Source organism: Ranitomeya variabilis, chromosome 5 (assembly GCF_051348905.1).
Source record: "Ranitomeya variabilis isolate aRanVar5 chromosome 5, aRanVar5.hap1, whole genome shotgun sequence".
Taxonomy (NCBI): domain Eukaryota; kingdom Metazoa; phylum Chordata; class Amphibia; order Anura; family Dendrobatidae; genus Ranitomeya; species Ranitomeya variabilis.
This window is the reverse complement of record NC_135236.1, coordinates 55,570,873-55,598,283: the sequence shown is the minus strand read 5'-3', so window position 1 is coordinate 55,598,283 and position 27,411 is coordinate 55,570,873. Positions and strand designations below refer to the sequence as shown.

The following is a 27,411-nucleotide window of genomic DNA, read 5'->3' as shown; positions in this document are numbered from 1 at the left end:
TAAGCAGATTTATAAAGCTAAATGCTGCTGACTTCTTGTGCAAATTGTGCCCCTCCTCCCCCCAAAAAAAAACCCATCTCGTAACTTGCAGCATATTTGTAATGTGTGGTAAACACTTTTCGTGGTTAGTCTGACCTTCCAAAAAGTGGGCATGGCTTACCCAAAAGAGGCTGCAACACAAATTGCCAAAAATTGGACCAAAACTGTGGAGCACATTTCTGGCATCAAGTAAGACAACTAATACTGTGTTTCCCTGAAAATAAGACCTAGCCAAAAACTAAGCCCTAGCATGATTTTTGGAGTATGTTTGAGGGTTGGAGGGGTGTGTGTGTACACACACATGTTCCAGCTTGTAGAAGAGCTAATGTTTTGTCTGATTTGTGCTTTGCGGATATATTCTCAGTGAATTTATGAGGGTAGATGATTCAATTCCACCATTATAATCTACGGACAACGGCAGGGGTGGCCAAATCCTGACACACGGCTCTACTTTACCAATCAGATGCTGCACAGAATAAGCTCCCCCCCCCCCCCCCAACAGTTGGTATCTCCCGGAATCTGATCAGATTTTGCGCCCACCCTGGTTAAGTGAAAGTAAATCCTGCCCCTCTCTATATCGGAGGGAAATCATCTGATTTACTAATAACATAGATTTGAGAAAAGTCTTATCATTTTATCTACGGTCACTTTTTCTATTTTCCTCATATTTGATAGGTCCTCTTTAAAAAGGGGTTGTCCGGTGGGATGAGCGCTAATTGGCAGAACGGGGGACATTTACCAGCGGAGCACACGTGCAGCCGCTGCATCATTCATTCCCTATGGGGCTGGCACACGCTGCGCTGTTTTCTCCGGCAGCCCCATAGACAATGAATGGAGCAGCGGTCGGGTGACCACCCATCCCGCCGCCAGGGGCAATCGTCTCAAATTGGGGATATGGGTCACTTGCAGTGGGATAGCTGATAACTTATGTTCACCGAAACACTCCCATTAAATACTATCCACCCCAAAGGAATCCATCTAAGAATGCGTTCATATGTGCTGTAAAAAAAAAAAAAAAAGTATAATAAAAAAACCTTTTTCTTTTTACTTTTTTTATATGCACAGGAAACAAACTGAAAAAATAAATTAAAAATAAAAAGAGCCTACCCTTTTAAGATATCACTTCCCTCTTTCCTCCATCCACTTAAACAAAAAGGGTTAAAAAAACAAACAAAAATGAACAAAAAAAAAAAAAAACCTTCTCATATCACATATTGCTGATTTTTGTGTTGTCACACTGGAGGATGACACCGCCCTATGTACTTACATGGCACCTGGTGATGCAGGAGACGCCCCTGGTGCCTCCTGCCCAAAAAACTCACATCAAAATCATTACTTTATTTCCTTTAACACTGACTATTTTATAAAGTGTCGTTTCATAAAAAAAAATAATAAAAAAAAAAAAATACTAAACTCACAATCCGAACAAACGAGGTTCAGAAGTTGCCGCTCCGCTCAGTGACAGCAGAGGATGGAATATTTTTTTTGTTTCTTTTTTTGAGATAGCAAAAAAAACAAAACAAAACAAAAGAAAACGCATTGAACATAACCGGGCGACCATAGAGTACATGGGCGAGTGTAGACTACATCCATGTGTGTCTGTGGGGGGAGACGATTTATTATCTTGGTTGCTCGCAATGTTATTTGCAGTTGGAGAAGATGCAGTGGCCTCGCTGTTTGTCTTCATCTTGTGGCTTCTCTGGAAAAATACTTCCGCACGGAGTTTTGCGGCAAGGCTCCATAGTGATGGCTACTCCTACACCGCTACGTCCTGACATCATGCGGGTCACCTCTGTCCATGTGTCTTGTGCCGGATCATAACATTCCACACTGTCCAAGAAGGTGTTACCATCATATCCACCTACAAGACCGGAAAATACCGTCAGAGGAGCAGCATTATAGCAGTTATATTCTTCTACATAGGGGCAGTGTTATAGTAGTTATATTCTTGTACTTAGGGGCAGTATTATAGTAGTTATATTCTTGTACATAGGAGCAGTATTATAGTAGTTATATCCTTGTACGTAGGAGCAGTATTATAGTAGTTATATTCTTGTACATAGGGGGCAGTATTATAGTAGTTATATTCTTGTACATAGGGGCAGTATTATAGTAGTCATATTCTTATACATAGGAGCAGTGTTATAGTAGTTATATTCTTGTACAGAGGAGCAGCATTATAGCAGTTATATTCTTCTACATAGGGGCAGTGTTATAGTAGTTATATTCTTGTACGTAGGAGCAGTATTATAGTAGTTATATTCTTGTACATAGGAGCAGTATTATAGTAGTTATATTCTTGTACGTAGGAGCAGTATTATAGTAGTTATATTCTTGTACATAGGGGGCAGTATTATAGTAGTTATATTCTTGTACATAGGGGGCAGTATTATAGTAGTTATATTCTTGTACATAGGGGCAGTATTATAGTAGTTATATTCTTGTACATAGGGAGCAGTATTATAGTAGTTATATTCTTGTACATAGGGGGCAGTATTATAGTAGTTATATTCTTGTACATAGGAGCAGTATTATAGTAATTACATTCTTGTACATAGGGGCAGTATTATAGTAGTTATATTCTTGTACATAGGGGCAGTATTATAGTAGTTATATTCTTGTACATGGGGGCAGTATTATAGTAGTTATATTCTTGTACATAGGGAGCAGTATTATAGTAGTTATATTCTTGTACATAGGAGCAGTATTATAGTAGTTATTTTCTTCTACATAGGAGCAGTATTATAGTAGTTATATTCTTGTACATAGGGGCAGTATTATAGTAGTATTATTCCTGTACATGGGGCAATATTATAGTAGTTATATTCTTGTACATAGGGGCAGTATTATAGTAGTTATATTCTTGTACATAGGGGAGGTATTATAGTAGTTATATTCTTGTACATAGGAGCAGTATTATAGTAGTTATATTCTTGTACATAGGAGCAGTATTACAGTAGTTATATTCTTGTACATAGGGGGCAGTATTATAGTAGTTATATTCTTGTACATAGGGGGCAGTATTATAGTAGTTATATTCTTGTACATAGGGGGGCAGTATTATAGTAGTTATATTCTTGTACATAGGAGCAGTATTATAGTAGTTATATTCTTGTACATAGGGGAGGTATTATAGTAGTTATATTCTTGTACATAGGAGCAGTACTATAGTAGTTATATTTTTGTACATAGGAGCAGTATTATAGTAATTATATTCTTGTACATAGGGGCAGTATTATACTAGTTATATTCTTGTACATAGGAGCAGTATTATAGTAGTTATATTTTTGTACATAGGAGCAGTATTATAGTAATTATATTCTTGTACATAGGGGGGCAGTATTATACTAGTTATATTCTTGTACATAGGAGCAGTATTATAGTAGTTATATTCTTGTACATAGGGGCAGTATTATAGTAGTTATATTCTTGTACATAGGGGGCAGTATTATAGTAGTTATATTCTTGTACATAGGGGGGCAGTATTATAGTAGTTATATTCTTGTACATAGGAGCAGTATTATAGTAGTTATATTCTTGTACATAGGGGAGGTATTATAGTAGTTATATTCTTGTACATAGGGGGCAGTATTATAGTAGTTATATTCTTGTACATAGGGGGCAGTATTATAGTAGTTATATTCTTGTACATAGGGGGGCAGTATTATAGTAGTTATATTCTTGTACATAGGAGCAGTATTATAGTAGTTATATTCTTGTACATAGGGGAGGTATTATAGTAGTTATATTCTTGTACATAGGAGCAGTACTATAGTAGTTATATTTTTGTACATAGGAGCAGTATTATAGTAATTATATTCTTGTACATAGGGGCAGTATTATACTAGTTATATTCTTGTACATAGGAGCAGTATTATAGTAGTTATATTTTTGTACATAGGAGCAGTATTATAGTAATTATATTCTTGTACATAGGGGGGCAGTATTATACTAGTTATATTCTTGTACATAGGAGCAGTATTATAGTAGTTATATTCTTGTACATAGGGGCAGTATTATAGTAGTTATATTCTTGTACATAGGAGCAGTATTATAGTAGTTACATTCTTGTACATAGGAGCAGTATTATAGTAGTTATATTCTTGTACATAGGAGCAGTACTATAGTAGTTATATTTTTGTACATAGGAGCAGTATTATAGTAATTATATTCTTGTACATAGGAGCAGTATTATACTAGTTATATTCTTGTACATAGGAGCAGTATTATAGTAGTTATATTTTTGTACATAGGAGCAGTATTATAGTAATTATATTCTTGTACATAGGGGGGCAGTATTATACTAGTTATATTCTTGTACATAGGAGCAGTATTATAGTAGTTATATTCTTGTACATAGGAGCAGTATTATAGTAATTATATTCTTGTACATAGGGGCAGTATTATAGTAGTTATATTCTTGTACATAGGGGCAGTATTATAGTAGTTATATTTTTGTGCATGACGCTACAGATAGATGGGCGACACTAGACTTCACATCTACAAGGAGAAGTACGTCCTTACTACATCTCCACATATACACAGAACATCCAGTCCTCTCAGGTACCTAGCACATAGATTTTCCCTTGGTGGACAGTGACCCCCAGCGCACTTCTCCGGTGTGCCATAGGTGCCACAAAGCTCCAGGAGTCTCTTTCCACATCATACTTCTCCACGCTGTTTAGCTGGTCTCTCCCATCGTAACCTCCCATGGCAAATACACTGGTATCCACCGCACAGGCACCTGCAGAAATGAAATGTTACCATGTCACCACAATCATGGATGCAGTCTTCTATTTTAGGCTACTTTCACACTGGCGTTAACTGCAATACGTTGTAATGCGTCGTTTTGGCGAAAAATGCATCTTGCAAAAGTGCTTGCAGGATGCGTTTTTTCCCCATTGACTAACATTAGCGATGCATTTGCGACGCATTGCCACGGTTGCGCCGTGCTGTGGCGGACCGTCGGCCGCAAAAAACGTTACATGTAACGTTTTTTGCTGCCGACGGACCGCCATTTCGGACCGCGCATGTGCGGCCGGAACTCCGCCCCCACCTCCCCGCACCTCACAGTGGGGCGGCGGATGCGCTGGAAAAATGCATCTGCTGCCCCCGTTGTGCGGCGGAGACAACACTAGCGTCGGTAACCTCGGCCCGACGCTAGTGTGAAAGAAGCCTAACAATCTCCTATTTTATTTACATACAGACAAGTGAATCTCTACCAGACGGTCATAGGTCTTTTGTTCGTTTTTTTTTTTTAACTATATATGAAAAAAAACTAGTGCAGCTCTGGAGTATAATACAGGATGTAACTCAGGATCAGTAATGTAATGTATGTACACAGTGACTGCACCAGCAGAATAGTGAGTGCAGCTCTGGAGTATAATACAGGATGTAACTCAGGATCAGTAATGTAATGTATGTACACAGTGACTGCACCAGCAGAATAGTGAGTGCAGCTCTGGAGTATAATACAGGATGTAACTCAGGATCAGTAATGTAGTGTATGTACACAGTGACTGCACCAGCAGAATAGTGAGTGCAGCTCTGGGGTATAATACAGGATGTAACTCAGGATCAGTAATGTAATGTATGTACACAGTGACTGCACCAGCAGAATAGTGAGTGCAGCTCTGGAGTATAATACAGGATGTAACTCAGGATCAGTAATGTAATGTATGTACACAGTGACTGCACCAGCAGAATAGTGAGTGCAGCTCTGGAGTATAATACAGGATGTAACTCAGGATCAGTAATGTAATGTAATGTATGTACACAGTGACTGCAGCAGCAGAATAGTGAGTGCAGCTCTGGAGTATAATACAGGATGTAACTCAGGATCAGTAATGTAATGTATGTACACAGTGACTGCACCAGCAGAATAGTGAGTGCAGCTCTGGAGTATAATACAGGAGGTAACTCAGGATCAGTAATGTAATGTATGTACACAGTGACTGCACCAGCAGAATAGTGAGTGCAGCTCTGGAGTATAATACAGGATGTAACTCAGGATCAGTAATGTAATGTATGTACACAGTGACTGCACCAGCAGAATAGTGAGTGCTGCTCTGGGGTATAATACAGGATGTAACTCAGGATCAGTAATGTAATGTATGTACACAGTGACTGCACCAGCAGAATAGTGAGTGCAGCTCTGGGGTATAATACAGGATGTAACTCAGGATCAGTAATGTAATGTATGTACACAGTGACTGCACCAGCAGAATAGCGAGTGCAGCTCTGGAGTATAATACAGGATGTAACTCAGGATCAGTAATGTAATGTATGTACACAGTGACTGCACCAGCAGAATAGTGAGTGCAGCTCTGGGGTATAATACAGGATGTAACTCAGGATCAGTAATGTAATGTATGTACACAGTGACTGCACCAGCAGAATAGTGAGTGCAGCTCTGGAGTATAATACAGGATGTAACTCTGGATCAGTAATGTAATGTATGTACACAGTGACTGCACCAGCAGAATAGTGAGTGCAGCTCTGGGGTATAATACAGGATGTAACTCAGGATCAGTAATGTAATGTATGTACACAGTGACTGCACCAGCAGAATAGTGAGTGCAGCTCTGGAGTATAATACAGGATGTAACTCAGGATCAGTAATGTAATGTATGTACACAGTGACTGCACCAGCAGAATAGTGAGTGCAGCTCTGGGGTATAATACAGGATGTAACTCAGGATCAGTAATGTAATGTATGTACACAGTGACTGCACCAGCAGAATAGTGAGTGCAGCTCTGGGGTATAATACAGGATGTAACTCAGGATCAGTAATGTAATGTATGTACACAGTGACTGCACCAGCAGAATAGTGAGTGCAGCTCTGGAGTATAATACAGGATGTAACTCAGGATCAGTAATGTAATGCATGTACACAGTGACTGCCCCAGCAGAATAGTGAGTGCAGCTCTGGAGTATAATACAGGATCAGTACAGGATCAGTAATGTAATGTATGTACACAGTGACTGCACCAGCAGAATAGTGAGTGCAGCTCTGGAGTATAATACAGGATGTAACTCAGGATCAGTAATGTAATGTATGTACACAGTGACTGCACCAGCAGAATAGTGATTACAGCTCTGGAGCATAATACAGGATGTAACTCAGGATCAGTAATGTAATGTATGTACACAGTGACTGCACCAGCAGAATAGTGAGTGCAGCTCTGGGGTATAATACAGGATGTAACTCAGGATCTGTAATGTAACGAATAATACAGGATATACCCTAAAGTCACTAATTCTCGACAGCGCACCAGACTCACCGGCACCGCTCCGCACAACATTCATTGATGCTATGCTCCGCCATTCGTCTGTCTCGGGGTAATAACACTCCGCTGAGTTCAGTCTGTTCGTTCCATCAAATCCACCGACTGCGTACAGGAGCCGGTTCAGTACAGCGACACCAACGCCAATCCGCCGAGTCTTCATTGGCGCCACAATCTGCCACTCGTCTTTTTCTGGGTCATACCTGCAGGAATTAGGACAAGTATGAGGCTTGTAGTAATAACGACGGCGACAAGAATCATAAGAGAAGAGAACTAACGACGCGGAATAATCGGGTTATTGCCCGAAGAGCAAAATCCTTCAATATTCCAAATTCCTTCGCCTTTTATTTTTTTTTTCTCCAAACGAGAAAACGGATTGATTTTGATCAGTATATTTTATGCAAATTTTATCTATTTGGTGGTTCTAATTTGCGTGAAATAAATAAAAAAGATACCGTAGATAATAATGGACTGACAGCAGTAGGACGCAAGGTAGGCGGCATCGGCATGTGAACATTTTCTCATGGAAAATTAGACGTGAACAGGCCCGTAGACTACAATGAGTACGCGATGTAGTACATGGACAAGAAATGCTGCAGTGTGAATGGGGCCTAATAGAGAGCTGGCCATGGTGGCAAGCAGCTTCTATATAGAAACATCACAACTCCAAAAATACACTGTTTTCATGAGACCCTCACTGGTTGTACAGTTATATGAAAAAGTTTGGGCACCCCTATTAATCTTAAGCTTAATGTTTTATAAAAATTGTTATTTTTGCAACAGCTATTTCAGTTTCATATATCTAATAACTGTTGGACACAGTAATGTTTCTGCCTTGAAATGAGGTTTATTGTACTAACAGAAAATGTGCAATCTGCATTCAAACTAAATTTGACAGGTGCATAAGTATGGGCACCCTTATCATTTTCTTGTTTTAAATACTCCTACCTACTTTTTACGACTTACTAAAGCACTTTTTTTGGTTTTGTAACCTCATTGAGCTGTGAACTTCATAGCTAGGTGTATGCAATCATGAGAAAAGCTACTTAAAGTGGCCACTTGCAAGTTGTTCTCCTCTTTGAACCTCCTCTGAAGAGTGGCATCATGGGCTCCTCAAAACAACTGTCAAATGATCTGAAAACAAATATTATTCAACATAGTTGTTCAGGGGAAGGATACAGAAAGCTATCTCAGAGGTTTAACCTGTCAATTTCCACTGTGAGGAACATAGTAAGGAAATGGAAGAACACAGGTACAGTTCTTGTTAAGGCCAGAAGTGGCAGGCCAAGAAAAACATCAGAAAGGCAGAGAAGAAGAATGGTGAGATCAGTCAAGGACAATCCTCAGACCATCTCCAGAGAGCTGCAGCATCAACTTGCTGCAGATGGTGTCACTGTGCATCGGTCAACTATACAACGCACTTTGCACAAGGAGAAGCTGTGTGGGAGAGTGATGCGAAAGAAGCCGTTTCTGCAAGCACGCCACAAACGGAGTCGGCTGAGGTATGCAAAAGCACATTTGGAGAAGCCAATTTCTTTTTGGAAGAAGGTCCTGTGGACTGATGAAACCAAGATTGAGTTGTTTGGTCATAGAAAAAGGCGTTATGCATGGCGGCAAAAAAACACTTGCTACCCACAGTAAAATTGGGTGGAGGTTCCATCATGCTTTGGGGCTGTGTGGCCAATGCCGGCACCGGGAATCTTGTTAAAGTTGAGGGACGCATGGATTCCTCTCAGTATCAGCAGATTCTTGACAATAATGTTCATGAATCAGTGACAAAGTTGAAGTTACGCAGGGGATGGATCTTTCAGCAAGACAATGATCCAAAACACAGCTCCAAATCTACTCAGGCATTCATGCAGAGGAACAAATACACTGTTCTGGAATGGCCATCCCAGTCCCCAGACCTGAATATCATTGAACATCTGTGGGATCATTTGAAGAGGGCTGTCCATGCTCGGCGACCATCAAACTTAACTGAACTGGAATTGTTTTGTACAGAGGAATGGTCAAAAATACCTTCATCCAGGAACTCATTAAAAGCTACAGGAAGCGACTAGAGGCTGTTATTTCTGCAAAAGGAGGATCTACTAAATATTAATGTCACTTTACTGGTGAGGTGCCCATACTTATGTACCTGTCAAATTTTGTTTGAATGCAGATTGCACATTTTCTGTTGGTACAATAAACCTCATTTCAAGGCAGAAACATTACTGTGTCCAACAGTTATTAGATATATGAAACTGAAATAGCTGTTGCAAAAAAAAAAACAATTTTTATAAAACATTAACCTTAAGATTAATAGGGTTGCCCAAACTTTTTCATATAACTGTATATGCCAGTGAGAGGGTTAATGCAAAGTGTCCTGGTGGTACAGGGTGGTAAGGTTAATGCTGGCTTCCTCAGTGACCTGGGGATGTGCAGAGCATATTTCCAACGACCCCTTTGTTTTCAGGTAATGGGGCATCTTTATTCTTTATGGTGGCTTAAGGTACCTTCACACTAAGCGACTTTGCAACGATAACGATAGCGATCCGTGACGTTGCAGAGTCCTGGATAGCGATATCGTTGTGTTTGACACGCAGCAGCGATCTGGATCCTGCTGTGATATCGCTGGTCGTAGCTGAAAGTTCAAAACTTTATTTGGTCGTCAGATCGGCGTGTATCGTTGTGTTTGACAGCAAAAGCAACGATGCCAGCGATGTTTTACAATGGTAACCAGGGTAAATATCGGGTTACTAAGCGCAGGGCCGCGCTTAGTAACCCGATATTTACCCTGGTTACCATTGTAAAAGTAAAAAAAACAAACAGTACATACTCACATTCCAGTGTCTGTCACGTCCCCCGCCGTCTGCTTCCCGCACTGACTGTGAGTGCCGGCCGTAAAGTAAAAGCAGAGCACAGCGGTGACGTCACCGCTGTGCTTTACGGCCGGCACTCACAGTCAGTGCGGGAAGCAGACGGCGGGGGAGGTGTGACAGACACCGGAATGTGAGTATGTACTGTTTGTTTTTTTACATTTACAATGGTAACCAGGGTAAACATTTGGTTACTAAGCGCGGCCCTGCGCTTAGTAACCCGATGTTCACCCTGGTTACCTGGGGACTTCGGCATCGTTGGTCGCTGGAGAGCTGTCTGTGTGACAGCTCCCCAGCGACCACACAACGACTTACCAACGATCACGGCCAGGTCGTATCGCTGGTCGTGATTGTTGGTAAATCGTTTAGTGTGACGATACCTTTTAGAGTGAGGAAAGGGTTAATACCAGCTTTTGTGATGGCCGTGGGAAGTGGAGGGTTTAATGCCAATTTTCCCTAGTGGTCTTTGGCAGTGGTATGTTAATACCAACTTCCCCAGTGGCTAAGGTTCATAAGGGGTTTTAGCCCAGCTTCCCTAGTGTCCGAGAACAATGTACAGGGCTCCTAAAAGCTCCCCTGGTGGCATATGGCAATGGATTGTAGGCTATGCCAACTTCCCTGGTGGCCTAGAGCAGTAGATGTGGCTCATGCCAGCTTCCCTGGTGGCCTAGAGCAGTAGATGTGGCTCATGCCAGCTTCCCTGGTGGCTTAGCGTAGTAGACCTGGCTCATGCCAACATCCCTGATGGCCTAGAGTAGTAGGATGGGGCTCATGCCAGCTTCCCTGGTGGCCTAGAGTAGTAGACCTGGCACGTGCCAGCATCCCTGATGGCCTAGAGTAGTAGGATGGGGCTCATGCCAGCTTCCCTGGTGGCCTAGAGTAGTAGACCTGGCACGTGCCAGCATACCTGATGGCCTAGAGTAGTAGATGGGGCACATGCCAGCTTCCCTGGTGGCTTAGAGTAGTAGATGGGGCTCATGCCAGCTTCCCTGGTGGTCTACAGTAGTAGTAGATGTGGCTCGTGTTCTGGCGAAATCAGACATTGGGGATCAGGGATGGACAGATGCTACAGTCTGTGCTGGGATTATAGGGGCCTGTCAGTTCTGTGCCCGGGTGGCGTGGAGATGCCCACATTCCTCCCTAGATTCTACAATGGTCACCGCACCTTCCATCTTTCTTTACTGACACATAACGGGGGAGCCAAAGTTTCCTCTCCAAATTGACTTCCGTTTCACTGAAGTTTATGAAACCAGTAAGAAGCAGAAATACTGGTAGTCGGCACTGGTTTATTTATAGGAGTCTGAATGGAACTGCCAATCCCATGTGCCAGAGGAGAGGGCGCGACAACGAGGCACCAAACCGAGTACAGTCCCCGAAACCGCACCTGCTGCAGCTCCGACGGTGAAACTCGGAGGAACGAAGCCTCTACCGCGCCGGCCCCAGAGAAGGAACCGTGAGGAGAGAGGAGTCAGGTGACGACATTAGGGAAGTGCAGCACTAAAAATAGAAGAAGTTCTGCAGCAGGCGGGGTCTGCGGTTACAAGGTGACGACACATGCACACGTTACGGCTCTTCTTCGCTCACACTTTGGATATCGAATTGTCGCCTCTGTAGATTCTGTGTGGCCTCCACCGGCGAGGCCATTACATGAAGCTTGCTCAATGTCGACCATCGAGTTTAACCCTTTCAGAAAGGAGCAATTTTCTTGCACTTTATTTGTACCTCTCTTTCTTCCAAGAGCCTTAACTATTTTTTTCCTTTTTTTAATGTCCCCATATCCCATGTGGGGGATTGTTGTTTTTTTTTTTTTTTTGCGGGACGAGTTGAACTTTTGATTGACCCCATTCATCTATATATCTACTATATAATTGTCTAAGGGTACTTCCGTCTGTCCTTCTGTCTGTCGCGGTTATTGGTCTCGCCAGCTGCCTGTCATGGCTGCTGCGACCAATCAGCGACGTGCACAGTCCGGAAGAAAATGGCCGCTCCTTACTCCCCGCACTCACTGCCCGGCGCCCGCATACACCCCTCCGGTCAGCGCTCACACAGGGTTAATGCCGCCGGTAACGGACCACGTTATGCCACGGGTAACGCACTCCGTTACCACCACTATTAAACCTGTGTGTCCCCAACTTTGTACTATTGACGCTGCCTATGCGGCATCTATAGTACAAAATGTAATGTTAAAAATAATTAAAAAAAAAAAAAACCTGCTATACTCACCCTCTGTAGTCCGCTGAGCCGCTCGCGCCGCCCGCCATCTTCCGTTGCAGGTTACGGTGGCATAGATGATATGGCAGAAGGACCTGCCATGACGTCACGGTCATGTGACCGCGACGTCATCACAGGTCCTGCGCTCATACCAACCCTGGGACCGGAAGCTGCCGTGGACTACAAGGGGACCTCGGAAAGGTGAGTATATGTTTATTTTTTAACCTGTGACAAACGTGGCTGTGCAATATACTACGTGACTGGCCAATATAGTACATGGGCTGTGCAATATACTATGTGGCTCTGTGCTGTATACTACGTCAGTAGCTGGGCAATATACTACGTGGCTGCGCAATATACTACGTGGCTCTGTGCTGTATACTACGTCACTAGGCAATATACTACGTCACTGGGCAATATACTACGTGGTTGGTCAATATACTACGTGGCTGGGCAATATACTATGTGGCTGGGCAATATACTACGTGGCTGGGCAATATACTACGTGGCTCTGTGCTGTATACTACGTCACTAGGCAATATACTACGTCACTGGGCAATATACTGCGTGGTTGGTCAATATACTACATGACTGGGCAATATACTACGTCACTGGGCAATATAGTACGTGGTTGGTCAATATACTACGTGACTGGGCAATATACTACATGACTGGGCAATATACTACGTGGTTGGTCAATATACTACGTGACTGGCCAATATACTACGTGGCTGGGCAATATACTACGTGGTTGGGCAATATACTACATGACTGGGCAATATACTACATGACTGGGCAATATACTACGTGGTTGGTCAATATACTACGTGACTGGCCAATATACTACGTGGCTGGGCAATATACTACGTGGTTGGGCAATATACTACATGACTGGGCAATATACTACATGACTGGGCAATATACTACGTGGTTGGTCAATATACTACGTGACTGGCCAATATACTACGTGGACATACATATTCTAGAATACCCGATGCGTTAGAATATAGTATATGTATATATATAGCTAGCATCGTGATTACTCAATAATCCCGCCCCCTGCACAGTATCTCCGCCCCCACCACATCACCACACATAATCCCGCCCCCAATCACATTACCACACATAATCCCGCCCCCCACCACATTACCACACATAATCCCGCCCCCCACCACACTACCACACATAATCCCGCCCCCCACCACACTACCACACATAATCCCGCCCCCCACCACACTACCACACATAATCCCGCCCCCCACCATATTACCACACATAATCCCGCCCCCCACCACATTACCACACATAATCCCGCCCCCCCACCACATTACCACACATAATCCCGCCCCCCACCACATTACCACACATAATCCCGCCCCCCCACCATATTACCCCACACAATCCCGCCCCCCACCACATTACCACACATAATCCCGCCCCCCACCATATTACCACACAATCCCGCCCCCCCACCATATTACCACACATAATCCCGCCCCCCACCACATTACCACACATAATCCCGCCCCCCCACCACATTACCACACATAATCCCGCCCCCCCACCATATTACCACACATAATCCCGCCCCCCCACCATATTACCACACATAATCCTGCCCCCACACATTACCACACGAGGCTCCGTCCCCACACATTACCACACGAATCCAGTTTGCTTTTGATTTTACTCTGTGAATAAAATGTATTAGTATTATTCTGATTTTTAATTATTATTATTGTTATTAACTTAATTTGAAGTTAATTTACCACCTGCGTAAGCGCTATTGAATGTTGTCATTATTTACTTTAGTTTAATCACTAGCAGCGTTAATTAGATAGCAATGAGCGTGCCGAGCGTTAGCTGGCTGGAAACAGCTAGTTTTACCATATAGTGTACTAAAAAACAGGAAAAAAAAATATTCCAAAAAGTGTGAAACATACATATACATTCATACACAAATATGAGTATGTATATTCTTTTTATTACTTTAATGGTTATATACGGTATATATAATATACCCGGTACTTTAAATTTTTATTTTTTTTTATTACTAAATATGCACTTAAAAAGAATACACAAAAAAGTAGAAAAGCAGATGGGTGACAAAAAAAAATAAAATAAAAATCCCCTAAAAATTCAGTGAGTTATCTGTGCCCTAAAATGGTACAACTAGAAAATACAACTTGTGCTGTCAATAGCAAAAAAGTGAAGGACAAAAAGTAAATAACTCCTGCTACCACCCTGAAAATATTAAAATATTTTGATAAATAAAAAAACTAAAAAATAATCAACTTGCAAAGTTAAAATCCCTCCTATGGAAACATAATAATAATAATAATAATAATAATATTATCATCATCAATAACGTTTGGCTTTCGAAATAACAAAATATATTTAATAAAGTGTGAAAAAAAATAAAAATAACTAGGTCGTAAAGGCTACAATAGTACCTGATCTCAATCGGTTAAAGGGGCACAGCGCACTCACCTTTCTACACTGTTGTGGTGAAGACACCCGTGCGAACCTCCGACGGCGTAGACCTGTCCGTCTATGACGCCGGCGCCGACCCTGTTCCTGGGAACGCTCATGGAGGCACAAGGCGACCACTGGTTGTTCATTGGATTGTAGCAGTCCAACGCGTTCGAGTCTTCGTTGCAGTCAGGTGCATTGTTACGGCCCCCAACTGCGTAAAATAGACCCCCAACGACGGAACCGGCAAGGCCACTCCGAGGCAACTCCAAGGGAGCCAAACTGAGCCATTCACCCTCCATGGGGCTATAGGCCTCCAGGAAATTGAGGGACTGACGGAAGTAACCTCCAGCCACGTAGATGAACTGAGGAACATTGGGACTCCTGCCCTGCGGTGTGGTCAGCTTATGGAGAGTGAGGTCCTGGAAGATCTGCGCCAAGTAGTCCTGACAGCGGGTGTCCCCCCTCAGGATCTCACAGCGCTGGAGCTGGAGCTGCAGAAAATTGGGGGTCAGCGAATGGCAGCGCACCGCCTTCAACAGCGCCTGGATGTAGGGCCGCCGGCTCTCACAGTCGTACTTCACCCAGTTGATGCAAGCGTGAAAGACCTCGGACTCGCAGCGCACGTTCAGGTCGTCTCGGCTGATGAGGTTGACCAGTTGACAACGGGTGAGGTTGAAGAACTCCTCCTGCTTGGACACCTGTGTGAGCCAGAGAAAAATCACGTAAGAGGACAACAAAGAAATTATGGACGATGACTGATCGAGAACTATCAAGGATGATCAGTAATCGTATACTCGATCACAGCTGGTAAACCCTTCCAGCACATCACAGCCTAAGGAGCCGGCTATGAAAATAAATAATACCGCCACAAAATACTACCACTATACAGTGCTTGAGCAAAATAATACTGCCATAATACCAAACTAAAAATAGTGCTATACAGACAAGAGCGCAGAGCCTGAGAAATCCCGCTATACAGTGCCCGAGTCTGAATTAAAAAAAAAGGCCGTGATGCAATTGCCCCTTTAGGCCATGCTATGACCAAGTCATGATTATGAAATGGGAATACCCCTGTAATTAATTGACTGGGTATTGCTAGGATATACTATCACAAAATGGTTAGTAGTGGTCTTTTTGACCCCTCACCAATATAGAAGGCACGTGACTGTGCAGAAAACCAAATCCAGTCCCATCAACATGAATGGAGTCCCCTGCACAGGGGGCGGTGGTCCCACAGGTCAGAGCCCCAAGGACTATGAAGTGATGGCATATCCTAATGACACCCATGAATCCGTGTGTGTTTTAACCCCAGGGTGACAATGGCCCATAGGAGACGATATATACAGGTGCTTCTCACAAAATTAGAATATCAAAAAGTTACTGTATTGAAGAACTGAAATAAATTACCGTAAGTGAAACTCCTATATTCTATAGAGTCATTACAAAGAGTCATCTATTTCACATGTTTATTTCTGTTAATGTTGATGATTATGGCTTACAGCCAATGAAAACCCAAAAGTCATTATCTCAGTAAATTAGAATAAATCACAAAAAAAAAAAAAAAAAAACAACACCTGCAAAGGCCTCCTAAGTATTTATAAAAGGTCCCTTAGTCTGTTTCAGTAGCTCCACAATCATGGGGAAGACTGCTGACCTAACAGATGTCCAGAAGGCAGTCACTGACACTCTCCACAAGGAGAGTGCTTACTTACCACAAAAGGTCATTGCTGAAGCCGGCTGTTCACACAGTGCTGTATCCAAACATATTAACGGAAAGTTGAGAGGAAGGAAAAAGTGTGGTAGAAAAAGGTGCACAAGCAACCGGGATAACCGCAGCCTCGAAAGGATTGTTAAGAAAAACCATTCAACAATGTGGTGGAAATTCACAAGGAGTGGACTGCTGCTGGAGTCATTGCTTCAAGAGCCACCACACACAGACGTATCCAGGACATGGGCTACAAGTGTCACATTCCTTGTGTCAAGCCACTCATGACCAATAGACAACGCCAGAAGCGTCTTACCTGGGCCAAGGAGGAAAAGAACCGGACTGTTGTCAGTGGTCCAAGGTGTTGTTTCCAGATGAAAGTAAATTTTGCATTTCATTTGGAAATCAAGGTCCCAGAGTCTGGAGGAAGAGTGGAGAGGCCACAATCCAAGCTGCTGGAGGTCTAGTGTGAAGTCTCCACAATCAGTGATGGTTTGGGGAGCCATGTCATCTGCTGGTGTAGGTCCACTGGGTTTTATCAAGACCAAAGTCAGCGCAGCCGTCTACCAGGACATTTTAGAGCACTTCATGCTTCCCTCTGCCAACAAGCTTTTTGGAGATGGAAATGTCATTCTCCAGCAGGACTTGGCCCCTGTCCACACTGCCAAAAGTACCAATACCTGGTGTACAAACAACAGTATCACTGGGCTTGATTGGCCAGAAAACTCGTCTGACCTTAACCCCATAGAGAATTTATGAGATATTGTCAAGAGGAAGATGAGACACCAGACCCAAAAATGCAGATGAGCTGAAGGCTGCTATCAAAGCAACCTGGGCTTCCATAACCCCTCAGTAGCGCCACAGGCTGATCGCCTCCATGCCACGCCGCATTGATGCAGTAAATGATGCAAAAGGAGCCCGACCAAGTATAGAGTGCATTTACTGAACATGCATTTCAGTAGGCCAACATTCCGGATTTTAAAATCATTTTCAAGCTGGTGTTATGAAGTATTCTAATTTACTGAGATAATGACTTTTGGGTTGTCATTGGCTGTAAGCCATAATCATCAACATTAACAGAAATGAACACGTGAAATAGATCACTCTGTTTGTAATGTCTCCATATAATATAGGAGTTTCACTTTTTGATATTGTAATTTTGTGAGAAGCACGTGTACTTCCCGAACTTAGGGCAAATTCTATCAACTTGTCAGAACGACCACATAAGAGAGCCGCAACACAGGAGAAAAATACTGAACCCACAGCAAGCAGAGATCTTAAAAAGGTGTGGAGCTGGAAGGACGCCCTGTACTGGAATACCGCGGAGCAGCGTGACTTTGCACCTCACGTCTGCCGCTGCTGTTTTTCTTGGTCTAATCATTATATAAGTGACCCTGAGGAGAGTGCACATTCCTGCCCGGGAGGAGGCCGTGACTCAGCGAGACACAAGGACGTGTGACTTATCCAGTAAACATCTTCCCGCGCTCATCACTGCGGATGATTAACACCATTATCATGTCGCCTCCAAAGCTGCCGGATTATCAGATGCTCCAGACCGACAAATGAGATAATGATCAACACGGACGATCATCTACAGACTCCATCTCTGATGTGACTGCCATTTACTAGAATAAACCTGCAATACCAGATACGGCCTACATGTGAAAGAGGCGCCATTTCTCCAATGATCCCTTAAGGACCAGGCCTGACCACATTTTGATCCTCTTGGGCGGAGGCTGCAGGGAGGGGGTTCGGTACCTGATCGCTCCGCCTTCTGCCCACACGTTCTACCAAATACAGAAGGAAACCGGTCGTCGGTAAGGTTTGGTCCTGATACATTCAGCACCAGATGGTCCAGAATTATTTTTTTTTTTTTTTTACTTCTTGCAGTGATTTCCAACCTGGGACTTTAAGGCTTTGGGAAAACTACAAGTCTCAGAAGTTTATTACCCACTATTAAAAGGGTTAGTAGTTTATCAACAGTTAGAGAAAAGTCCGGGTTGGAGCGTCCCCTATGGGTAAGAGATGTGATGAATAATGCCGCCATAGGTACAAGGTAGCCACAAGTCACGTCTTATTAGGTCTATGTAATTAAGAAGGTAACTGGTAATTAAGAAGACAGTGGTCGTACACAAACCGCCGGCCTCAAGATGCCAAAGGAATGTAGAGCGAAGAACCAGCAGGACGAGACACCGAGCACATGACTCAGCCGATAAGATGAGACACCGAGCACATGACTCAGCCGATAAGGACTCGGCAAACTTTCTATTTCTAGTTCTTGGAAATATGCAAATTGCCCCTTGGATCCCAGTTCTTGGAAAGAAATAAGAGACCTCGAAGGAGAATTACTGCAACGCACAGCGGCACCTCCAAACACGGCCCCGAGGAAAAGGCTCTAATAACCTCCAGCACTCCTGCCTCTAACACAGGTCACCAGAGAAAGCTCTGCACAAGCATACACCATGACTGCACCAGCAGAATAGTGAGTGCAGCTCTGGAGTATAATACAGGATGTAACTCAGGATCAGTAATGTAATGTATGTACACAGTGACTGCACCAGCAGAATAGTGAGTGCAGCTCTGGAGTATAATACAGGATGTAACTCAGGATCAGTAATGTAATGTATGTACACAGTGACTGCACCAGCAGAATAGTGAGTGCAGCTCTGGGGTATAATACAGGATGTAACTCAGGATCAGTAATGTAGTGTATGTACACAGTGACTGCAGCAGCAGAATAGTGAGTGCAGCTCTGGGGTATAATACAGGATGTAACTCAGGATCAGTAATGTAATGTATGTACACAGTGACTGCAGCAGCAGAATAGTGAGTGCAGCTCTGGGGTATAATACAGGATGTAACTCAGGATCAGTAATGTATGTGCACAGTGACTGCACCAGCAGAATAGTGAGTGCAGCTCTGGAGGATAATACAGGATGTAACTCAGGATCAGTAATGTATGTGCACAGTGACTGCACCAGCAGAATAGTGAGTGCAGCTCTGGAGTATAATACAGAATGTAACTCAGGATCAGTAATGTAACTGTGGGTCTCTCCAGTTGTTTGAAAATCACAATGTCAGAATGCCCCGTTGCGCACAGCTATGTCGAGGACTCTTCTTAGTAGGTAACCGCTATGAACCCTGATCAACTAGCTTGTTTCTGTTTGAGCTTTACAAACACAATTTGGGCCGAGTGCATCATCTCTGCTGCGGGTTTATAGCCCCAATACAACCTTTATACTCCCCGCTGCCTCCTGGTTCCCTGCTGCCTCAGCTCAGCCTCAGTTTAGCAGCATTACTGACCTTCCAGGACTCTTAGTACTGACACCAGGAGGCCAATTTGTGCTTCTTTAGCCTGGTCCAATCACTGGTGTTAAGTGACCCCTGATGATACCTACCAAGGTGGGACCCCCACGTTCCACCAGGGACCAATTGTATAACACGGCACCCAGTCTGACCTTGTTAAAACCACCATGGTGCCTAGTCCATAAGAACAACCAGCTAATAAAGAGAGTCCAAGCCTAAGTAAGGGACTACTACTCTCTACAGACAGCAGGCAACCTGGGTGGGCAATCCCTTTAAATTTAATGTCAGTCCTAAATGCCGACATTCTTTCCATTTACCTGACCTGGCAATCAGGTGTTAAAAACAGGACATCATCACTTCCTGTCCCGGCAAAGACCCCTGCAGAGGCCTGTTCTGGAGCGAGGAGGTCACAGCAAGTTGGTAGAAGCACTTTTTTTTATTATTATTTTATAATATTACCTGTCATTTGCCAAAAAAAAATTGATGTTGAAAATTCCTTAAAGGCCTGGTCATTAAGGGGTTAATAGTAGTAATACATTACAGCTTGTGATCGGTATAGATATACCAGTCTGGTGACCGCACAGTCAGTTCCTCCATTAGTCACTGACCAAACTGCTGATTCAGCGATTGTGGAGGACACAAGGGACTGTCACAAAGCCCATCTGTAAAGCCTCAGGTCAAACAATATGGCGGCTTGTAACATTGGGAACGGCGGCTGTTATAGTTTCCCAGGATCCTGAAATTAACACCACAGACCACCGAGCGACCGCCGACATCCTCACGTGCAACAGATGCAAGAAAGGAAAGTAGAACGTGGATTTTAAATAAAGTTTTGTTGAACACAGTAGGGTCACCATTAGTGACGGGGTTTGTAACTATGGTAACGGGAATGAAAACTCCACTGAGGGTGCCAAACAGGAAAAATGTGGGGCAGATTGATGAAACCTGTCTGTTGCCCTCTTGGGGAGCCCAGGGGCTACGCGGTCCAGGATCCCCGGGAAGCACAGGAGTGCGAGGTCTAGGCCTCCCGGGAAGCGCACGGTCTAGGCCCCGTAGGAAGCGCGGAAGCTCATGGTCTAGGCCCCCCCGGAAGCACGGGTGTGCGCAGTCTAGGCCCCCACGGAACGCACAGTCTAGGCCCCATAAGAGCACGTGGTCTAGGCCCCCCCGGAACACACGGAAGTGCACGGTCTAGGCCCCCTAGGAAGCACGGGAGCGCATGGTCTAGGCCTCCCAGGAAGCACGGAAGCGTGCGGTCTAGGCCCCCCGGAAGCACGGGTGTGCGTAGTCTAGGCCCCCATGGAACGCACGGTCTAGGCCCCTTAGGAAGCATGAGAGCGCGCAGTCTAGGCCTCCCAGGAAGCATGGGCACGCGCAGGCTAGGCCCCCCTGGAAAGCACGGTCTAGGCCCCCCGGAAGCACGGGTGTGCGCAGTCTAGGCCCCCACGGTCTAGGCCCCATGGGAAGCACAGGAGTGCACGGTCTAGGCCCCCCCGGAAGCACGGGAGCACGCGGTCTAGGGCCCCCCCCCGGAAGCACGCGGACTAGGCCCCCCCGGAAGCACAGGAGCACGCGGTCTAGGCCCCCCTGGAAGCACGGGAGTGCGCAGTCTAGGCCTCCCTTTTGAGGGTCTGGACTGTGTAGGAGAGTAGGAGTATGGTCTGATGGGGTCTAGTTTTCCCACTAACAAAAAATACAAAATCCTGATATACAATATATTACAATATTGTAAAGAGTTACAAACACGACGTTCTTTGCCCATAGAACCGGGTATGAGAAGCTTTACACTTCGCCATGAGCACCTTTTCTAGAAAGTTAATTACTTCAAGATCATTAGGGTCGGAATTCTGCGGCAACTCTTAAATGAATGTATTTGCTAGGACAGCACTGTTGCGGATGGCCTTACCTCTCCAAAGTGCATGTATATGTACTCCCGGGCCTTCTCGTGCAGCTCCTGGCACCCGATCTGCTCGGCAAAGCTTGCGATCCCGATGGCATTACTGGGGTCCAGTTGCTGGATGAGGAAGTCACAGCAGGCCTTCACCACACTGTCCATCTGATACATGACCGCCCCGTTCATCACATGGATGACGCACTTTTCCCCCACCGAGATGCTAGCCGTGTAGGCGAACTCCAGGAGTCGCTCCATGACCTTGGGGTGGATGCCTTCAATGGTCACCGTCTCCATGCCGCACTCCCTGAGCCCGTTGGTAAACATGGCTCTGAAGACGGGGCTGCTGGACGCCAGGACGATTTTATGGGCCACGAAATCCGCCTGGAACTCATTGTACTTGACCCGCAGGGTCACGTCACACAGCTGCTGGCCCAGCCTCAGCTCGTTCATGATCTGGAACGCCTGGTTGGTGTGGTCCGCCAGCGAGTAATGGAACTGGCGGTTGCCATTGCTGTGTGAGGGCGTCACTTCAGCCTGGCACTCGGTGGCATACATCCCCGTCACGCTACCAAATGCTCCTCAGTTGCACATTATCCAGGGGGGAAGAGAACAAATGAAACTGGTTTGGCTTGAGAAAAGAAGCTAAACTACTTGTCCGGGAAAATACGGCCACGGGGAAACGCAATTACAGAATGTTTCACCCAAAATGAAGAAGTTACTCCATCCTGTCGCAGCCACCATTCCACAGATCAGCGCTGGACACCGTGCTGGGAAACCCTTATTCCATATCAAACTGCCTTCACTTATGGCGCTGCAAAATACAGCTAAAGAAAGTCCGACAGCGCGCCGCCTAGTTCATTCTTCGTTTGATACCTGGAAAGAAAACAAAAAACAGAGTCATTATTATATTTGATATGTACCCCATACTAGGTGTCCTAGCAGGCAATGGTCCTCTGTTAGGTAACACAAGTAACCACAAAAATGCAGATTATAAATGAAGGTCTTTATTATTCAGGGAAAAAGAAATCCAAACCTACAGGGCCCTGTGTGAATAAGTGATTGCCCCCTAAACCTAATAACTGGTAGCAACAACAACTCCAATCTAGCATTTGTGATAACTGGCAATGAGTCTTTACAATGCTCTGTAGGAATTTTGCCCACTCATCTTTGCCAAATTGTTGTATTTCAGCCACATTGGAGGGTCTCCGAGCATGAGCCGCCTTTTTAAGGTAACAGCATCTCAATCGTATTAAGGCCAGGACTTTGGACTAGGCCACTCCAAAGTCTTAATTTTGTTTTTCTTATGCCAGTCAGAGGTGGACTTGCTGGTGTGTTTTGGATCATTGTGCACCTGCTAGGGAACAACTAGACTAACCCTATTCACACTCTCTATCCATTATATAATTACTAGCCATGTCAGACTGTACCAAAAGACGGAATACCCCTTTAGATACCATGGTGCAGTTTAATCCCCCGCTCTAGGCTCGGACCTGGCGGTGGCTCCTGGCTCTCACACCTGCACTTTCCCTCTTCTCCTGACCTCCTGCAGTGGAATGTCACTCACCCTGCGGGATCAGCAGCAGCTTATCTCCTCCGCCAGGTGACAAAGTCTCTCTGGCTTCCTCCACTCTGCACCCGCTCACCTCTGCTGCATCTGCTGATTTAGTGACTTTTATAAACAGTAAAGTCATAACACAAATTGCTGCAATTCTGTAATTCCCCCCCCCCCCCCTCCCCCGGTGTGTGAACCTTGTCCGGCCACAGGGTACAACATTATGCACAGGTTAGTGGAAAAGAATTCAGCCCCCTCCTACTTAGGCTGTGTGCAAACGTTCCGGATTATTCTCATTTTTCACTATAAAATCGCGATAAAACCGTGAAAAAAATTGCATCAATTAAGCATCCTATTAATAGAGTGCAATCTGCAATATTTGTGTACATGTTGCTTTTTCCTCGCGAAAGAAACGCATTGCGGTAAAAAACGCAGCATGTTTATTAATTTTACGCATTTTTCGGGGATTTCGCACTATTTAATGCATTGGGAAGCTCCGGAAAAAAATGCGAGAGAAACACGCAAAAAAACGCATGCGGATTTCCTGCAGAAAAAGTCTGGTTTTGTTCAGGAAATTTCTGCAAAGAATCCTGACGTGTGCACATAGCCTAAAAGGTTCATTTGTTTCCCCGTAGGTAAGCGCAGCCCCGTCTACATGTGCCAGTTTACCACGTAGGCACAGTCTGACAGCTGCAGACGCCCTGATGTTATTCTCCTGCCACAGCTCAGGACAAGACCCTCTGCCACCTGGCATCGGCCCCTGCTCACTGCCCCGAACAACTACAATCTACTCTGCTGCTGCCCCAGGCCCTGACCCCGGTATCTACCGGCTAGTGTTATATTACTCCTGGCCCTGCCAGTGTCTCCTCTCAGCCCTCCTCTGCTCCTCCTGGCACTGCCAGTGTCTCCTCTCAGCCCCTCCTCTGCTCCTCCTGGCCCTGCCAGTGTCTCCTCTCAGCCCTCCTCTGCTCCTCCTGGCACTGCCAGTGTCTCCACTCAGCCCCTCCTCTGCTCCTCCTGGCACTGCCAGTGTCTCCTCTTAGCCCTCCTCTGCTCCTCCTGGCACTGCCAGTGTCTCCTCTCAGCCCTCCTCTGCTCCTCCTGGCACTGCCAGTGTCTCCTCTCACCCCCTCCTCTGCTCCTCCTGGCACTGCCAGTGTCTCCTCTCAGCCCTCCTCTGCTCCTTCTGGCACTGCCAGTGTCTCCTCTCAGCCCCTCCTCTGCTCCTCCTGGCCCTGCCAGTGTCTCCTCTCAGCCCCTCCTCTGCTCCTCCTGGCACTGCCAGTGTCTCCTCTCAGCCCTCCTCTGCTCCTCCTGGCCCTGCCAGTGTCTCCTCTCAGCCCTCCTCTGCTCCTCCTGGAACTGCCAGTGTCTCCTCTCAGCCCCTCCTCTGCTCCTCCTGGCCCTGCCAGTGTCTCCTCTCAGCCCCTCCTCTGCTCCTCCTGGCCCTGCCAGTGTCTCCTCTCAGCCCCCCTCTGCTCCTCCTGGCACTGCCAGTGTCTCCTCTCAGCCCCCCTCTGCTCCTCCTGGCACTGCCAGTGTCTCCTCTCAGCCCCTCCTCTGCTCCTCCTGGCACTGCCAGTGTCTCCTCTCAGCCCTCCTCTGCTCCTCCTGGCACTGCCAGTGTCTCCTCTCAGCCCCTCCTCTGCTCCTCCTGGCCCTGCCAGTGTCTCCTCTCAGCCCTCCTCTGCTCCTCCTGGCACTGCCAGTGTCTCCTCTCAGCCCTCCTCTGCTCCTCCTGGCACTGCCAGTGTCTCCTCTCAGCCCCTCCTCTGCTCCTCCTGGCCCTGCCAGTGTCTCCTCTCAGCCCTCCTCTGCTCCTCCTGGCACTGCCAGTGTCTCCTCTCAGCCCTCCTCTGCTCCTCCTGGCCCTGCCAGTGTCTCCTCTCAGCCCTCCTCTGCTCCTCCTGGCACTGCCAGTGTCTCCTCTCAGCCCTCCTCTGCTCCTCCTGGCACTGCCAGTGTCTCCTCTCAGCCCCTCCTCTGCTCCTCCTGGCCCTGCCAGTGTCTCCTCTCAGCCCCTCCTCTGCTCCTCCTGGCACTGCCAGTGTCTCCTCTCAGCCCTCCTCTGCTCCTCCTGGCCCTGCCAGTGTCTCCTCTCAGCCCTCCTCTGCTCCTCCTGGCACTGCCATGTAGATGGCACCAGTCCTATCACACCGGGTCCCAGCAGACAGGTTGTGGCCCCATATGTCGCCGTCTCCTCCCAGCAGTGACCTGCCACCTCAGCCCTGCCAGTGCTGCCCTGTGTGACACTTCCGCCCCGTCCTACCAGCTCCCCGTACAATCCTCCTCTCACATCCGGCTGCCTTCTGCCCGGCTTCTCCTTGCTGACACGTCCCTGGCCCGGCTCCCAAGCCCCGGATTCTCACCGTCTCCGAGCGCTGCGGTCCTCCGCCCCCGCCATACTCCGAGCAGTCACCGTGACTAAGCAGCAGGACCAGCAGCGTCACAATAAGGAGAAGGGGCGTGGCCTCTGCGTCACAGGACAGACACGTGGGCGGGGGCTGCGCGTCACAACACGGAGGAGGGCGGGGCAGTGAGGGGAGCGCGCTGATTGGCTGAGACGGGCAGACCTTAGAACTTTAGTGGAAGTGAAAGTTCATTCCAAGCGGCTGATTCTCCGGAGATGGGACTGCCGGTGTCCTGCCTGGGACTGCCGGTGTGAACGGTGCCCTGCCTGTGACCGCCGGTGTGAACGGTGCCCTGCCTGTGACCGCCGGTGTGAACGGTGCCCTGCCTGCAGGGCCGGACTGGGACTAAAATTCAGCCCTGGCATTTGAAGTTACACAGGCCCACTTGTCACATGGTGACTGTATAATATCTTTGTACACTTGTAGGCAGGGCCGGTTTTAGGCAAAGTGGGGCCCTAGGCAAAGTTTAAAATGGGTCCCCAAATGCTAACATATTGCACATCACACAGAAGCCTTTCTGTTGTATTTACGTGCGCTGAGTTCAGGCCGCTAAACGAGTTTGATCGACAATACTGAAGTTGTTCAACGCTTGTTTCCCGGCCTCTTTCCACCAGCTGAGGAATAATGATGAGACAGAACGATCACTAATAGATCACCATACAGTATCATGTTTTCAGCAGCACATCTACAGTTTACACTGGCAATGTGCTGCTGACAACAAGGCTTTTTGTTCCAGCAAAAACAATCCGAATATGCAGCATTTTACTTGTTTAGTAAAATACACCCCATAGTCCTCCATATATTATAATGTGCTCCATAGTCCTCCATATAGTATAATACACTCCCTATAGTCCTCCATATATTAAAATACACTGCTCAGTCCTCCACATAGTATAATACACTCCTCATAGTCCTCCATATAGCATAATACAATCCTCATAGTCCTCCATATAGCATAATACAATCCTCATAGTGCTCCATATAGTATAATGCACCGCCACAGTCATCCATGTAGTACAATTCACTTCCCATAGTATAATGCACCCCATAGTTCTTCATATAGTATAACGTATTCCCCATAGTCCTCGATACAGTATAATGCAGCCCACATATAGTATAATGCAGCCACCCCAGAGTATAATGCAGCCACCCCAGAGTATAATGCAGCCACCCCAGAGTATAATGCAGCCACCCCAGAGTATAATGCAGCCACCCCACAGAGTATAATGCAGCCACCCCAGAGTATGTAACCCCCATAGAATATAATACAGCCCACCTCCCCATAATATATAATGTAGCCCCCCATAGAATATAATGCAGCCCCCCATAGTATATAACGCAGCCTCCCCCATAGAATATAATATACCCCCACAATAGTATATAACACAGCCACATAGTACATAACATGGCCTCCCCCATAGAATATAATATACTCCCCATAGTATATAGCAAAGCCCGCATATTATATAGCACAAACCGCATAGTATACAGCACAGCCTGCATACTATAGCACAGCTCGCGTAGTAGATAACACAGCCCACACAGCAGTATTCAGCACAGACCACACAGTAGTATACAGCACAGACCACACAGTAGTATACAGCACAGCCCACGTAGAAGTATACAGCACAGTCCACACAGTAGTATACAGCACAGCCCACAGAGTAATATAT

At 45.9% G+C, this 27,411-nt stretch overlaps 1 protein-coding gene across 4 annotated transcripts; it reads right to left on the bottom strand.

Annotated features, from left to right (window-relative positions):
• Nucleotides 1–1,627: 1,627 nt before the first annotated feature.
• Nucleotides 1,628–25,818, bottom strand: KEAP1 (kelch like ECH associated protein 1). Of its 4 annotated transcripts, none has more exons than XM_077262033.1 (6): nucleotides 25,697–25,818; nucleotides 21,788–22,648; nucleotides 14,886–15,568; nucleotides 7,324–7,529; nucleotides 4,607–4,783; nucleotides 1,628–1,900 (listed from the first exon to the last, which is right to left on the bottom strand). In XM_077262033.1, the coding sequence occupies exons 2-6, from the start codon at nucleotides 22,328–22,330 to the stop codon at nucleotides 1,680–1,682; spliced, it is 1,830 nt and encodes a 609-aa protein (XP_077118148.1). In that variant the 5' UTR covers nucleotides 22,331–22,648; nucleotides 25,697–25,818; the 3' UTR covers nucleotides 1,628–1,679. The 4 variants fall into 4 exon arrangements, with proteins under 4 accessions (XP_077118148.1, XP_077118149.1, XP_077118150.1 ...); XM_077262034.1 differs by having other exon boundaries at nucleotides 25,597–25,753; XM_077262035.1 differs by having other exon boundaries at nucleotides 25,624–25,753.
• Nucleotides 25,819–27,411: the final 1,593 nt, after the last annotated feature.